The sequence below is a fragment of the Cotesia typhae genome, unplaced genomic scaffold (assembly GCF_013202065.1).
Source record: "Cotesia typhae breed Kobodo isofemale line unplaced genomic scaffold, CoteBio_Ctyphae contig_11, whole genome shotgun sequence".
Classification (NCBI taxonomy): domain Eukaryota; kingdom Metazoa; phylum Arthropoda; class Insecta; order Hymenoptera; family Braconidae; genus Cotesia; species Cotesia typhae.
The window spans coordinates 2,675,766-2,690,953 of NW_027423711.1; the positions used below are offsets into that span (position 1 = coordinate 2,675,766).

General features: G+C 25.9%; 3 protein-coding genes and 1 non-coding gene across 6 annotated transcripts; 1 reads left to right on the forward strand and 3 right to left on the reverse strand.

Annotated features, from left to right (window-relative positions):
• Positions 1–976: 976 nt before the first annotated feature.
• On the reverse strand, positions 977–2,785 carry LOC141526665 (uncharacterized). Its single transcript, XM_074241737.1, has 4 exons — positions 2,181–2,785; positions 1,360–1,576; positions 1,162–1,224; positions 977–1,087 (listed from the first exon to the last, which is right to left on the reverse strand). The coding sequence occupies exons 1-4, from the start codon at positions 2,783–2,785 to the stop codon at positions 977–979; spliced, it is 996 nt and encodes a 331-aa protein (XP_074097838.1).
• A 2,005-nt stretch (positions 2,786–4,790) lies between these two features.
• Positions 4,791–6,402, forward strand: Rps29 (ribosomal protein S29). Its single transcript, XM_074259632.1, has 3 exons — positions 4,791–4,951; positions 5,239–5,338; positions 6,309–6,402. The coding sequence occupies exons 1-3, from the start codon at positions 4,890–4,892 to the stop codon at positions 6,315–6,317; spliced, it is 171 nt and encodes a 56-aa protein (XP_074115733.1). The 5' UTR covers positions 4,791–4,889; the 3' UTR covers positions 6,318–6,402.
• Positions 6,403–6,419: 17 nt separating this feature from the next.
• On the reverse strand, positions 6,420–13,637 carry LOC141538229 (mitogen-activated protein kinase p38b). 3 transcript variants are annotated; one of them, XM_074259622.1, is made up of 10 exons: positions 13,383–13,637; positions 12,427–12,556; positions 12,249–12,307; positions 11,507–11,648; positions 11,264–11,426; positions 11,105–11,176; positions 10,135–10,214; positions 9,797–9,875; positions 8,674–8,961; positions 6,420–8,041 (listed from the first exon to the last, which is right to left on the reverse strand). In XM_074259622.1, exons 1-9 carry the CDS (start codon positions 13,484–13,486, stop codon positions 8,705–8,707), a joined length of 1,086 nt encoding a protein of 361 aa, XP_074115723.1. In that variant the 5' UTR covers positions 13,487–13,637; the 3' UTR covers positions 6,420–8,041; positions 8,674–8,704. The 3 variants fall into 3 exon arrangements, with proteins under 3 accessions (XP_074115723.1, XP_074115711.1, XP_074115717.1); XM_074259610.1 differs by lacking the exon at positions 6,420–8,041 and having other exon boundaries at positions 8,123–8,961; XM_074259616.1 differs by lacking the exons at positions 6,420–8,041; positions 10,135–10,214 and adding an exon at positions 10,578–10,657 and having other exon boundaries at positions 8,123–8,961.
• On the reverse strand, positions 7,877–7,994 carry Trnal-caa (transfer RNA leucine (anticodon CAA)). Its single transcript has 2 exons — positions 7,957–7,994; positions 7,877–7,921 (listed from the first exon to the last, which is right to left on the reverse strand). It is a non-coding gene; the product is annotated as a tRNA-Leu (tRNA).
• Positions 13,638–15,188: the final 1,551 nt, after the last annotated feature.

Sequence of the window (15,188 nt, forward strand, 5' to 3'; positions counted from 1 at the left end):
GAAAAAAAGCGAGTTATTGCTGTTGTTTTCCATGAAAACATAAATGATAAACAAAATATTACGACATTAATGTATATTACACCGGATAGTTGCAATTTAAAGCCTTTGTTATTATTATTTTATTGAGAACGTAAAGAAAATAGCCGAGTAAAATAAAAATACTAATATTCTTTTATTGTTTGTACGCATATTTTTTGTTAGCCTATAAATTTATATTTTTATGCAGAGCGTATAATATTTAATTTACGTTTCCACTTAACTTTAATGTTGCAGTATTTTATGATAATTTTTATTAGTTACGTGACGACGTCAATATCGCAGATTATAAATAGAAGAAATGCTCAATTAGTTAAGTGGATTACTGTAATTTATTACACGAGAATGGAAAAATTCCGTGATAAAAATATATTTTTCATTATTAATATTTGATCAATTGAGATCATTATTAAATTAATAATATTAATTATTTTTTATCAATTTAAAAAAAAATACTTTAATATATTTTCGTCCTCTGATAACTAGTTTCTTTAATTTCACATCTAATTCAAATAAAAATTTATTGTAAATTATAAATAATAATCAGTTTATATTCGGTGATTATGATTATGCTGTACTTGTTGATCAAGTTGTATCATAATTATCAAATACGTCGTAGTTACGCCAGCCATCTAATTAAATTTAAATCAAAATTTTATTAATAAAATTTTTTTTTGTAGTGTAGGGGAGAGTGGGGCAAGACGGCCCACCTAAGCCAGTTTTTATTTTTTGTGGCTTTCTACTATCAAGTGAATTTACACTCGTCCAACTTTGACTCAATTCACCGGAATTTTTTGAAAGTTTAAAAAAAAATTTTTTTTTTGGAGCAAGATGGTCCACCTCCAAAATATGGTGAAAAAATATTAGAAAAATAAATTTTTGGTCAATTTTTGAGGTGGGCCGTCTTGCCCCACTCTCCCCTATATAGATTTTAGAAACCTCAATAATTTGATTGATTTACTTTATAAAACAACTCGTGGTTCAGTTTCAATGCATCGTGGAATTTTATTTCTACAGGCTCTTGAAGTTGATGCAGAGAAATGCTTTTCAACTAGAAAAAAAAAAAAACAATAATTAATTTTATATTATTGATTCAAAACATTACTTAATTAAAATGATACTCACCATTTCTTTGAAACCATCTAGTCGTTTGAAAGCCCACGATTCATGTAAAATTTTTACTTTTTTATTCGCCTTCAATTATAAAATTTCAATTTATTAATTAAATATTAAAATTTTTTAATTTATCATTACGTTACCTCTTCGCATACTGTGTGGCAATTATCAACAAAAAAAAAGTAATAGTGACATTCTCATCAAAACCCAACTGACATTAATCAAAATTGGCCAAGTGAAAGATTTTTTCAGTAAGGAATTCATGACTAAATACGAATTAAAAATTGAATGTGTAAATTGAAGCAATAATACAGTGATAAGTGGTAATGCGAATATCTCGTTTGAAATTTTTATTTGATTTCTGAGGTCCAGGTCAAGTTTATCAAATTCTCGTAATTTTTCATCAATCTCACGTGGCTTCAACCTAAAATTTTCGATGATTTAATATTAAAAACAAGAAATTTTCTGTACACTTAAGGGATTACATGGGTTTCACGGTTTCAAACAATCGATTTTTTTTTTGTTTCATTAAATTCTACAACATCTCTAAAATATTGTCCTAAAGTTTCAAATTGATCCGAATAATAGTTTTGGAGATACAATTTTAAAAATTTGCGCGCGGTTGTATTGAAACTCAAAACTTTAAACGCGTTTTTCTCAAAACTATGTTTTCAAAGGCGGTACCCAAGATTTCTCGAAAACTACTCAACCGATCTTGATGAAAATTTAGAGGGGTCTTCGAGACATAATTCGCTAGGTCTCGAACCAAAGATTTTTTTTTTTTTTTTTTTTTTTTTTTCAATTACAACTATTTAAAAAAAAAAATTCCGCCAAATTTTCAATTTTTGTAAAAATCTCTGCCAAAAATCCAATTTTCAATATTTTTTTTTCAAAATTTTAGTAATTCTTTATCAAACATGTATCTTTAAGACAGTAAAGAGTTTGAATAAAATATTTCATTTTTTCTATTAAAAAAAAATTTTTTCCCGGAGGAAACCAATGTAACTCCTTAATTAATGGAAGTTTACCTTATTTTAATTACTTCCATTGAAGAATCTTCATCAGCAAATACTTCAGGCAGGTAACCAATGCCTTTATTAAGAAGACAAAATTGTCTTCTTAAAATTTTTACAAAATAAATATGTACCATTGCGTAATTCAACGTTATAATTCGTGGATAATTGAATATAGTACAAACAGGAAAATCGTAGTCTTTAATTTCCCCGTAACAGACTATCAAATCGGTTGTTACAGTAATTACGAATAATGTGTTTAAAAATAATACAAAAACAAACATTTCTCGCAGTATATCATCATACATTTTCGTCTTTTTAATTTTCATTATCACCGACGTACTTTCTAAAGTGTTTAGAAACAATTTTAAGATATCTTGTACTTGATTAAATCGAGTTATTGAATAAATCCAAATCATTGATATTGCGATGTAATCCAACATGAGACTGACAAAGTCGACAATAACGGCGAGGATTGTTTCTCGTGGACGTATAAATGATGATCGCGATAACATAACATTCATCACATTTTTAGTGTATCCTAATGTAAGAATCAGGGTGTAAATAGTTGCAATTTTAGATCTTTTTAATATTCCAGGTTTGCAGTAAACATACGGCATGAAACCCAGAATTTTAAAGTAATAAAATAACAACTTTAATATTATTTTACTGCTTATATGCATGATTTATTGAATTTTCCGTTTATATTAAAACTCGCTTTTCAACTGCTGCAGAAATTTGCAATAATTCTCATCAGTTATGCGACATCGATTTTAAATTAAAAACTGTTTATCATGTCACATTATTAATGTCCAATTAAACTAAGTGTTTTGCCGCAGTTTATTATATTAATCTAAGAAAATTAAAATTAATTTCTTCTATTCATTTATTGAGTGTATTCTGAAAATAAATTTCTTATTCAGTTGTGATATAAATTGTACGATGAAAAGAAAATTAACTTGATTCCAGCGAAAAGCTTTTTAGTCAAGAAGATCTTTTGAGGGGGTATTTTGGTCTAGAAGCATGAAATTTCAGGTAATTTTAAAAGTGCAATAAAAAAAAGGCAATCAATATTTTCACTGTACATTTTTTTATAAGTTATTTATTAACATTATAAGAACCCTTGTAAAATTTTTTCGGACTTTTCTCTGAAAAACTCTAAAAATGAGACTTCCTCAGAGTTTTTGAGAGAAAAGTCCGAAAAATTTTCACCACGGAATACAGAAAAAAATAAAGTTATTAAACTTGAACAATAATAATTTTTTCTCAATACAAAAATTAACAGCAAATATAAATGTAAAGAATTTAAGCAATAATACTGTTAGAATCGGAAACTTTAATAAAATTCATCAGACATTATTATGTTCTCTCAGGTCAAGATAAAGTTTATTGAATTGCCTTAATTTTTCATCTATTTGGCGGGAATTTGACCTAAAAGTATTTAAATTGAATAATTAATTAATTAATTAATTTCTTTAATTTCAATTGATTTTTCGATATTATCTTACCTAATCGTTATTATTTCTATCAAGAAATTATTCTTGTCAGTGTATACTTCTGGTAAGTAATTAATACTTTTGTTCATAAAATAAAATTGTCTTTTCAAAATTTTCAGGAAATATGTGTGAACCATTACGTAATTGAATGCAATAGCTCGTGGATAATTGAACACAATCCAGGTAATATTATCAGAATTTTGAAATATCAAAACATCAACCTTAACAACTTTTGATTTTTTATCCACATAATTCTTCTCATTTTTTGTTTCGCGTTTCAACTTAGTCACTAAACTTCAAAATTAACAATAACTCTTATCAGTTAAAATATCAAATACGAATTCAAAATTAGTAATGCTTAATTACAATGAGTGTTTTACTTCAATTTATTAAATTAATAGTAGAAAATTAATAATTGTCTTCTATAGTAATATAAGAATCGATAAAGTATATTTGAAACTGAATTTTTTATCAAGCTGCGAAATTATTAATTACTTTAGGACATTAGTTCCAAATTAATTTAGATCAAAATTTATTTCTTTAATTAGTTAATTAATAAATTGAAAATAATTATTTTATAAAATTAATTTAAGTTTTAAAAAGAGAATACCTGGGATTAAATTTTTTTTTAAACACTCAACTTTAATCATGAAAATTAATTTAGCAGATTTTTGATAATTTTAAGAATTTTTTTAATAAATAAATTGTAACACATAAAAAGTAGAAGAAAAAATTGACATGTAGAAATTTAAAAAAATTTAAAACACAATTTTTTTTTATGAAAATGAAGTTAGCCGACATTTCAAAATTTTTAGAAATTTTTTATTGAAAAAATTTCAATTAAATAATTAAAAAAAAAATTTCACCTGTAAAAAATTTGAAAAACTGTAAGTGTAATTTTTTATAAATATTTTTTTAGTTGTAATTTAATTAATAAAAAAAAAAACAGTGTCATATTTTTTTAAAATAATTTTTTTGTTAAATAAAATTAAAAAATTGTAAAGTGACTGCTAACTTTAATCATAATAAATTTTAGGCGGCAGTTAAAACGGTGAATTCAAATTTTCCCGCTTCAACGCTACTAGCGCCATAAGTTTCTTATCGGCGTTGGTAAAGTTGAATTTTTCAATATTGATCATTATTCACATAAACCCGACATATTGTAAGTACGTATGGCGTGCGTTCCTTCTTTCTCGTCCTAAAACGCTTGAATACGGTATCTAGCAAAATGGGTTTCCAGAATATTTGGTATTCTCACCCGCGTAATTATGGCCAAGGCTCACGATCATGGTAAATTTATAAAAAATTTTATTAATCCGATTAATTAAAACATTATTTTTATGATTTTTTTTTTTTCAAGTGTAAAGTATTCATTTGAGTGCTATGACCGTCGCCACGTGCGACACAATTATTTAATTGCTAAAAACTAGTTTTACTTGTGATATTATAAGTTTATTAACATTAAAAATATATAAAAAATAATTGATTTTATTATTAATTGTCAATTTGATTTAAATTCTGCTCATATTTTACAGATTAATTCAGAAAACATATTCTAACCTATTTTCAATTTTCAGCCGTGCCTGCGCCAACAAACATGGTCTAATCCGCAAATACGGACTCAACCTCTGCCGTCAGTGCTTCAGAGAGTATGCCGCCGACATTGGATTCAAGAAGGTGATTAACTATTTTTATTTAAAAACATCCACAGTACAAATTTAATAATAATAAAAATACACTTTCTTAAATTGCTTTATTTGGGAAAAGAAAAAAAAATTTTAATTTGACGATTCTGAAATCAGCGGACGTCCATACGTTTTTTATTAAATTAAATTTTTAAAATGTAAAAATATTTGTGAAAAATTGCATTTATAGTTTCTTCAAACTTGACATGGAATTAAAAAAAATTTTTTTTAAGACCCTGAAGTTAAATGAGTGTAAATTGAGCAGACATCTGATAATTTTTTAGTAATTTATAAAAAATTTATTTGTTACAGAAGAAATAGTATAAAAAAATGCATATGGAAATTTTCATAAATTTGTTCTATGCAATTTTTTAGATTTTTTTTACAACCATTAAGTTAAAATTAATCTAAAAATTCTCAAAAATTAGCTGTCTGCTGAATTCACCCTCATGAAGTTAACAGACATCTGAAAATTTTTAATTTTTTTTATTAATTAAATTACAACTAAAAAGAGATTTCTAAAAAAATTACACTTGTAGTTTTTCAAGTTTTTTACAGGTGAAAATTTTTCTTTTAATTATTTAATTGAAATTTTTTCGATAAAAAATTTCTAAAAATTTTGAAATGTCGGCTAATTTTAGTGTTATTGAAAAATTGTCAAATGTCTGCTAATTTCAGTGTCATTTTTTAAAAATATAAATTCAAAAAATTTCTTATGTTTATCTTTTTACAATTGCATTATATTCTAATTTATTTCAAATGATAAAATTTTCAAATTTAATTTTAAAAAATAAATCAATAATTAAGAAAATTTTTGATAATATCAATGTAAATATTTTCGAATACATTGAAATTATAAATTTACATTTTTCTATGTTATATATTTTCGATATTAATTATGTCTATAAAAATGAAATTTATTTATATACCCTAACTAATAATTATTTTCTTGTATTTTTCAGTTGGATTAATTACCATGCTACGGAGGATTTCACACCTTAAATGGATCCATTAACTTAACTCAAAATTATTAAAATAAACTATCATCAAACAAAATATTGCTTTTAACCGAGTAAAAAATTTATTTATTTATTTATTTATTTATTTTCTTTATATACATCTCAACAGCCTAATGTCCTGTATGCGCAACAGCCTAATGGCCAATAACAGAGATACAAAAAGGTACAAATGTTCTTCTGAGTGGCGCATGACAGCTAACGTTCTTAATAATACAAAGTTTATTATTATTCTTCAGTATAACAAAGATAATAATTATAATTATACTTAAACTTAACTTTATACAGAGTATACACTATATTTAATATTTAATGTACTATATTCAATGTACTGTAGCTGGATGACATTAGGAGGATATATTCTTATAAAAAGAAGATAGGTGGTCACTAGGAAAGTTTCAGTTTTTTTCCAAGACAAATTTTATGTGTTACTGGTATTGGATGTCATAACAAGTAAGTGCGTTAACGACCTTGCAGCCCATTTCTTTATTGTTATTCAAGTTCGAAATTGTCCGAAGTTAGTTCACTTTCTTTATTACCGTTGTGACAATACAGCGTTGTCTTGAGCGCGACGCGGTGAAGCCGAGATTGATCTTTTGTCGTTAGTTTAGTTTCAATTCGACAGCGATGTGACGCAGTCTAATTTTTCATGCAATTGAAAGACAAATAAACAAGTAAAGGATATTGAATAAATTAAATAAATTTATTTTTTGTATTACTTAGTGATATTTCTTAGTGGGTGAATAAATACAAGTGAATTTTTAACAATCATCAGTACGTGTGGTAGTGTTGTGTGTTATTATGAAAATTAAGTTAGCCGACATTTAAAAATTTTAATAATTTATTTTATTGAAAAATTATTTAAAAAAAAAAATTAAAAGAAAAATATTTTTTAATTACAATTTAATAAATTAATCAAAATCAAAAAATCAAAAATGTCGGCTTACTTTATTATAATTTTATTATTACGTTGATAATTGCTGGTTAGTATTTTGGGAATATTGGTTATAAAAAAAAATTCGTGATTCTAAACTTTTGTTATATTACAAAAAAAAAAACATTTCTTTTAGCATGTGACAATCATTTTTTGTTTCATGTTTAATCAGAATACTAAAGTTAGCCGACATTTTTTATTTTTTAATTTTTTTTCGAAAATTAAATTATAATAAAAAGATATTTTTCAAAAATTGCAGCTACAGTTTTTTAGAACTGAATTTTTTTTTTTTTTTATTGTAATATTTTTTCCAGTAAAAAAAAAAAATTCTAAAAATTTTTCAATGCCGACTAACTTCATTTTCATTGTTTAATCTGCCTTTATTTAATCTTAATAAAAAAATTAAAAAGCTGTAACAATATTTCATTATTCATTTTTTTATTTTTAAAAAATTTTTACTTTTTTTTTATTTAAAAAAAATTTTTTTTTCTTTAAAATTGTTATTGAAATTAATTTTGTTTTATGATTGGAACAAAAAAAAATTTTCAAAATTGATTAATTTAATAAAAGACAAAAAATTTGTCAGAAGTGGGATTCGAACCCACGCCCTCAGAGAGGACCAGAAGCCTCACACTCAGCTTAGCTGAGAAGGAACATAACCTTGAGTCTGGCGCCTTAGACCGCTCGGCCATCCTGACACAATCGAAACTTTTCAAATGTCGTATATAAACATAAGGATCTTAACCTAACAAAAAAATCATTAATTAGCTTGTAATTGTTGAAAAAACATAAAAAAAAATGATATATATTCACTCCATTAGATAGGTTTAGGTCAATTAAAAATATATTTTTTAGCAATATTCTAAATATATATTTTCAAAAAATTGTTTGAGTATGATCGTAGGTGAATAAATGATTATCAATTATTATAAATGATCGCTTAAAACTCTACTATGTTGGAAAAAATAATATTTCATTAAATAATTAAACAATAGACTATAAAAAAATAATTAATAGTGATGGCTTAATGTGGAGCATATTAATTATTCAATTAATTAATTAATTAATTAATGATTTGCAGAACAAGGCCTTATGTCGCCTTACGTCTGACTAGAACTGTTAATGTAAAATGTTAAATAGTACGCTGCAAAAATATATTTCTATACATTTTTTTTTTTTTTTTTTTGTTTTTCGTAACAATAATTGCTTTTTAGTACAATTAAACATATCAATTTGATAATGATAATGATAATATAAAATATACACTAGATTGAAGAAAAATAAGCTCGATGTTTATCAATTTCTAATTGCCTACGATATTATTTACACATTTAGTTAATTATATTCTTCGTGAGTATACTGTTTCATAAATAGTACCTTATTATTAACCATTTATATATAATTTTAATTAGATAGCGGACGGATCGGCTGCTGCTGACGTGGATGGCAGTTGTTGAGGTACAAAATTAACAGCTTCGTGATAAATGAGCTCCTTCCATTTTTCAACCGGCAGCTCCATGTCTTCAAAACTCTGATCGTAGGGTAGAGACAGCGGTTCATCTGTTGGATCTGCGTACTGAGCTAGATATGGGTGGGCTAGAGCTTGTTCAGCGGTGATTCTTTTTTCAGCATCCAACTCCAACATCAATTCAAGTAAATTGATAGCTGAAGAACAAACAAATTTTTTTACTGCAATAAGTTTTACTCTACATGCGAAGAACAAGATGACACTGGATATCATCCCAAATTATACTGAGTAAAAAAAAATTTTCAGATAGTAGCTAGTATAATCCAGATTACAATAAGTATAATCCAGATATCACTCAGTATAATCTGGATTATACTAGCTACTATCTGAATTTTTTTTTTTTTTTCACTACAGATATCACTGAGTATAATCTGAGATGATGTCCAGTGTCATCTTGTTCTATCCATATAATTACACCATTATTATATTAAATTACATTTAATTACATCATTACAGATAATTAAAACTTAATTTTTGTAATTAATTAAATTAATTAAAAATATTAAACTACAAAATTATCTGACGCTCTGTTGTGGAGTTAATATTCTTAACGGACATTTGGATGCTCTGGATCTACTAAGGAGACTTAATTTGGTTATACCTAATAAAAGTCTACGCACTAACAGGGTGTTCGACGTGCCATCAGTAAGATCAAATAACTCGACACGTACTCCGACATATAGAATATCAAAGGTGTTGAATGAACTTGCTGCAGATGTGGATCTCTTTAGTGCAACCATGGGGAAAATTAAAAGAGAGACCAAATGGGCTATTTTGAAATGATATTTCTGTTATCAATAGTAAATATGTTGAACTATTTCTTTCTTTTTCTTTTGAAATTTGTCTATGTGGATTTCGAGCTCTTTATTTTATTTTATGTAAATATTGGTTCTTTATATCACTTTACACTATTATATTAATTAAATAAATAAATAAATAAGTTTAATTGAATAAATAAATAAAATTAATTACCCAATGGATTAGCGCCTCGGAAAACCTCCTTGAAACTTTTCTTCTTAAGAGGCGGAAGACTTTGTATATAATTTTTAGCCTGAAATTTTATTTAATATCATCAATATCTCATCATTAATTGTTCAATTAGCTAAATAATTTACAAATGATCAAGTGTTTAGTAGCTGTTGTTAAATAAAAAAAAAAAAAATTATTGTTATTAACAGAGCGAAATGATTAGTGAGTACATAGTATTGTGACAAAAACTTATTTTGATAAAATATATTTTATATAAATTAATTTTAAATGTATTGTGAATAATTAAAATAAATAAATTTTGTTGATTCTATATCAATTACCTCTTGACTTGTTATTTTGCTTATAATTTCTTCAGAGGGAGTGCCACAAAGTACAAGTACTCGCGTTAGATGATCAACGTCTGCACACGGTTAAGGCTTCACTCATTCCGATACAAATGCGGCTTTTTTTTATTATAATTTTTAATTGCAGATTGTTTAATTTTTCTAACAAGTACTGTGTCGCTAATTACAGTAATTACCTTCCCCAGTGAAAATTAAATAGAATAATAGTAATTTGATTAACTCATAAGCAGCCCATGCTCATGAAACTCTTTCAGCCCATGCATTTCTAATGAAGCGTTTTATTCATAGATTTTTATTTTAATCAATACAACAATTCATTGTTAATTTAATATTTTTATTGATTAATGAGTGTAATGAATAATGACATGTGCGATTTATCGACATTAATGTAAGGAAGTGGTCAAGTTAGCATGACTTACCGACTCGGATGATATTTTCAGCATAAACTCGTCTCGAGGAGTACCCAGGACCTCCATTATTAGATTTAATTGATGAATATCTGCTGTTGCTAAGGCTCCACTACAAAATTCTTGATAAATCTCTATTCTTCCCATTATAAATTAATTGATTTCTTAACTTAGTCTCTCAAATAAAAGCTTAATTGCTTATTGCTGCTTGTGCGAAGCCGATGATTCATGACTAATTAAGCATTTAAAAATTAAAGCGCGAAATAATTTATTTAACTTTTGTAAAAAATTTAAAGAACAAGTAGAAAATTTAGTAAGCATTGTAGACCCTTAGCAAGAAGCAACTGCTGAATTAGTACGAGTATATATTAGTATTAATGACAAATTGGTGATGATTGTAATGGGAGAATGAATGAATGACGGGCTAATTTTGTTAGTAGAGGTCTTCAAGACAGTAAACAGTGCAGAGCTACTGAAGATTAAGCAAAATTGTCTAACATAAATTAAAAAAAAAAAAAAAAAAAAAAAAAAAAGGATACGATCAGTGCCAGGGAATAATGTCCTTCCGGTGAGCAACTCGGCCATGATGCAACCGACTGACCAAATGTCAACTGAGGAAGTGATAAATAATGTTAATAAATAACAAACGAATAAATTAACAATTAATTAGATTATTTATTGTTATTATCTCAACGAACCTGTTTGATTGTAATGCATCCAATTGAGCATTATCTCCGGTGCTCGATACCATCTCGTTGCGACGTAACCAGTCATTTCATTTTCCGTTGGTCTCGCTAGGCCGAAATCTAGAATTTTTAATTCACAATCTTCATTGACCGCGATATTCGATGGCTTCAAGTCCTGAAAAATAAAAGTTTTAATTTTTTGTTCATAAAATAAATTAATCATAAAAAAAATTATTAGTGAGTATAAAATATTACTCTGTGAATAATTCCTGCTGAGTGAATATACTTCAATCCTCTCAGGATTTGATAAACGAGAAATTGGACGTGATCATCCGAGAGCTTTTGGGTTCTTACAATATTATTGAGATCAGCTCCCATTAAATGGGTTACCAGGTACCTGTTAAAAGTGAATTATTAAGGTAGTATTCTCGTTTAGAAATTCGAAAAAATCGATTTTTTTTTACACGTTTTCATAGTATGTGTCTCTAAAAGGATTTTTCGGACTTTGAATTATTTTCTGAGTTACAGCTAAATTTAGTTAAGCGACTCCGGCTGCGCGCGACTTGTCCTAAAACTTTAAGCGCGTTTTTCTCGGAATTATTTTTTTAAAAACGATGTGCATGATATCGCAAGTTCTCCATAACCGATTCACTTGAAAATTTATACAGAGTTTCTTCATACATTAGAGTATCGCACTACAAAGCGTTTTTGGAAGAAAAAAATTTTTTTTATATTTTTAAAAAATTCCGAACGACAGAAAAACAAAACATATTTTTGAAACCACCGCATCTCTGAGCTTTTGGGTTTTAATAAAAGAAATAATAATAATAATGTTTTAAATATTACTACTCTTTAAATATTAATCAAAAACTTATAAAAAAAAAAGGATATTAAAAAGATTTGTTATTTTTTGTTCTAAAATTCGGACTTTTAAACGAGAATACCCCTTTAATATATTTGAATAACTTGTGTTTAAAATATGTATTTTTGTACTAACAATTGTTGAAAGTCTTCTAAAGAAGTTGATGGATGAAAAACATCTAAAAGTCCGATCACCTAAAATAAATAACAATTGTAAATAAATATATTGATCTTATTAATCATTATCAGTTAAAATGATAAAATAAATATGAAATAAAATAAAAAATTATGTATGATAAAAAAAAATGTTTTACATTCTCGTGATTCATGTGTTTGAGCATTCGTAATTCTCTGTAGGTTCTTTTCGCATGTACAGCCGATTGAAAGGGTCGAGCCAATTTTTTGATAGCTACTTTTTGATTAGACACAGTGTCAACGGCTGAACTAAAAATAAAATAAAAACAAATGATTAATAGATGGTATTGTTGTTGTTGTTGTTGTTGTTGTTGTTGTTGTTATTATTATTGTTACTATTGTAAATAGATAAGTTGAATCAACGTAGCACAATACAATAGTATAAATAGTTTAGTTAAATAAAAAGGAAAGGTGAATGTATATGTACATATAATGTATTTGAATGAGTGTCAAGGTTTGAAACGTCAACGACATTCACTTGAAATTACCAGAATGAAAATGCGACCTTGACTAATTGACGACAAACAATATATTTTATCGAGATTAAGATATAAAATAGTTAATTATTATCAGGAGTAATTATAATCGATTAGATCTTGATGTTGTTATTATTTTATGATAAATATAACAACAAAGATAATTTAATGGAATTGCACGCTTTCTGTTAAGTCCATCAATTGCGCAGACTTATTGGTTTTTATTAGCTGGGATTTACAAGAATAAAACAATCAGATTGTTGTCACAAGTTCTTGAGTTATGTCAAGGCCGCGTTATGTTCTAATAACTGAAAAGAAAAGTAAGTATTAGTGATTTTTAATAGGTTATGATCAATAACACTGAAGTTGACAGATATTAAAATTTTTTTTAGAATTTTATAACAACTAAATTATTAAAAAAAATTTAATTAAAAAGTTTCACAGCAAATTAATAAAAATTAAAAGTGAAAATTTTTAGAACCATTTTTTTTTTTGTAATTAATTTGTTAAAAAAATTTTTTTAATTGACAGCTGACCGCTCACTTCAGTATCATTATGATTAATGTTATAAATAATGGTAAATAATATTGTTTTCTTACCATACTTGTCCGTAAGCACCTGAACCAACTGGTGTTAACATTTGATAACGTTCAGGAACCTCCCATTCTGTTTTGTTAATCTCAATTTTATGAAATTTTGGCATTTTTAATTATTAATGTACGTGTATACTAAACGTTAACAAAGCTGCAATGTTAGTCTATTATTGTAATCAGTTGTCAAATGAAAATGAATCACTTGCCGGGATCTTGAAGGTACTTTTGAGTTCTCTCAAGTACCACCACACACTATTTCATAATTAGTCTTTATACTACATGTGTGTTCGACATATGACTACGTATATTTATATATATACAATCGAATTAATTGAATAATTCTTTTCGAGATATCGATGGATCGTCGTTCGATTACACTTTGACACTTGAATTATCTACAGTTGATAAATTATCCATTTCAGATAAATTGGGTGACACTGAAGTTGGCAGACATAATTAAAAATTATTTTAAAATTTTATGATAATGCAATTATTATAAAAAAAATTTAATTGAAAATTTCATATGTGAAAATTAATTAAAATTATACGAGAAAATTTTTAAAAGCATTTTTTTATTGTAATTGATTTGTTATTAAAATTTTTAAAATTGACAGCTGACGGCTAATTTCAGCATTATTAAATTGGCCGGAAAAAATTTGGTATTTAAATTTAAATTTTAAAGTACATTTGATTTTATAAAGAAAATAATTTTTCAAAAATTTTTAGATTTAGAATTTTAAATATATTACAAAAAATATGTAAAAAAATTTATTTTTCGTTAATTTTATTTGCAGTTTATTCTATATAAATTTTTTTAAATATTTAAAATATATTAAGTCGTAAAAAATTTTATTTTTTCAATGAAAAATTTAAACAACATTTTTTATGACATTTTAATTAAAATTGCATTTTCAATTTTTTTTTTTTTTTTTTTACGATACCATATATCCCCATGCCATAGCAAAAACCTCACCCGCATGAGCAATGCAAAAAACGTTACCCGTTAATCCTCGACACTATTCACTGTAAAACTACGTAACCCACGGAATATTTCTATTATTATTCACATTATTTAGCATATCTAATCGATAATCATCAATACAAGTGGTTAAACAATTTTTCTAAATTGAAAAAAATCCGCTATATAATCCTATAAAAAACGTGCCTTTTTTCATTTTTATTACTCATCATCATAATGTTCATCCTGCAGATAATCGCCAATGAATCAAATACATACTCATATGTATAGAAAATTAAATGACTAAACTTTTCTCTACTACATTATACATATGTCTTTATATTTATATTTATCTACTTGAGAATAATTATAGAATCGCCGCCGGGAAACAATGATTTCATATACAAGATCCGTGTATGCTCGCTTAATACTCCAACAATTCTCGTAAAGTGTTGTGGTATATGTCTCACTTTAAGATTGTTTATTAAAAATTAAGTTGAGTTATTTTATATGCGTTGTAATTTGTAATGGATATACATAATACCTATATCTATAATGAACATCTGTCATAAATTTTTTAAAACTTACAAAATTAATAGCAACGGTAAATCGTCATGGTATTAATATTATTACAGTCATAAGTTTATTACTACCATATTTATGACTATTTCCTTATTTCTAAAACTCCATAAGAGTAAAAATAAAAATTAAAAAAAAAAATAATAATTATTATTATTATTATGTATTAACAAAACTTTAAAAAAATTATCTTATTTAAAAATAACTAATAACTTTATTACCATGATAAAATATTAAAAATTATCTCATTAATTCTTCATGTTAATAATTCAGCA

Excerpts from the sequence above, each read along its gene's own strand:
- LOC141538229 (XM_074259622.1), bottom strand. The coding sequence starts at position 13,486 with ATGCCAAAATTTCATAAAATTGAGATTAACAAAACAGAATGGGAGGTT. Across the intron at positions 12,557-13,382 it reads GGTGCTTACGGACAAGTATG|TTCAGCCGTTGACACTGTGT; the intron begins GTAAGAAAACAA and ends TTTTATTTTTAG. Across the intron at positions 8,962-9,796 it reads CCGAGGCGCTAATCCATTGG|CTATCAATTTACTTGAATTG; the intron begins GTAATTAATTTT and ends TTTGTTCTTCAG.
- LOC141526665 (XM_074241737.1), bottom strand. The coding sequence starts at position 2,785 with ATGCCGTATGTTTACTGCAAACCTGGAATATTAAAAAGATCTAAAATT. Across the intron at positions 1,225-1,359 it reads TTTTGATTAATGTCAGTTGG|AAAAAAGTAAAAATTTTACA; the intron begins GTTTTGATGAGA and ends TTGAAGGCGAAT. Across the intron at positions 1,088-1,161 it reads TAGATGGTTTCAAAGAAATG|TTGAAAAGCATTTCTCTGCA; the intron begins GTGAGTATCATT and ends TTTTTTTTCTAG.
- Rps29 (XM_074259632.1), top strand. The coding sequence starts at position 4,890 with ATGGGTTTCCAGAATATTTGGTATTCTCACCCGCGTAATTATGGCCAA. Across the intron at positions 4,952-5,238 it reads GGCCAAGGCTCACGATCATG|CCGTGCCTGCGCCAACAAAC; the intron begins GTAAATTTATAA and ends TTCAATTTTCAG.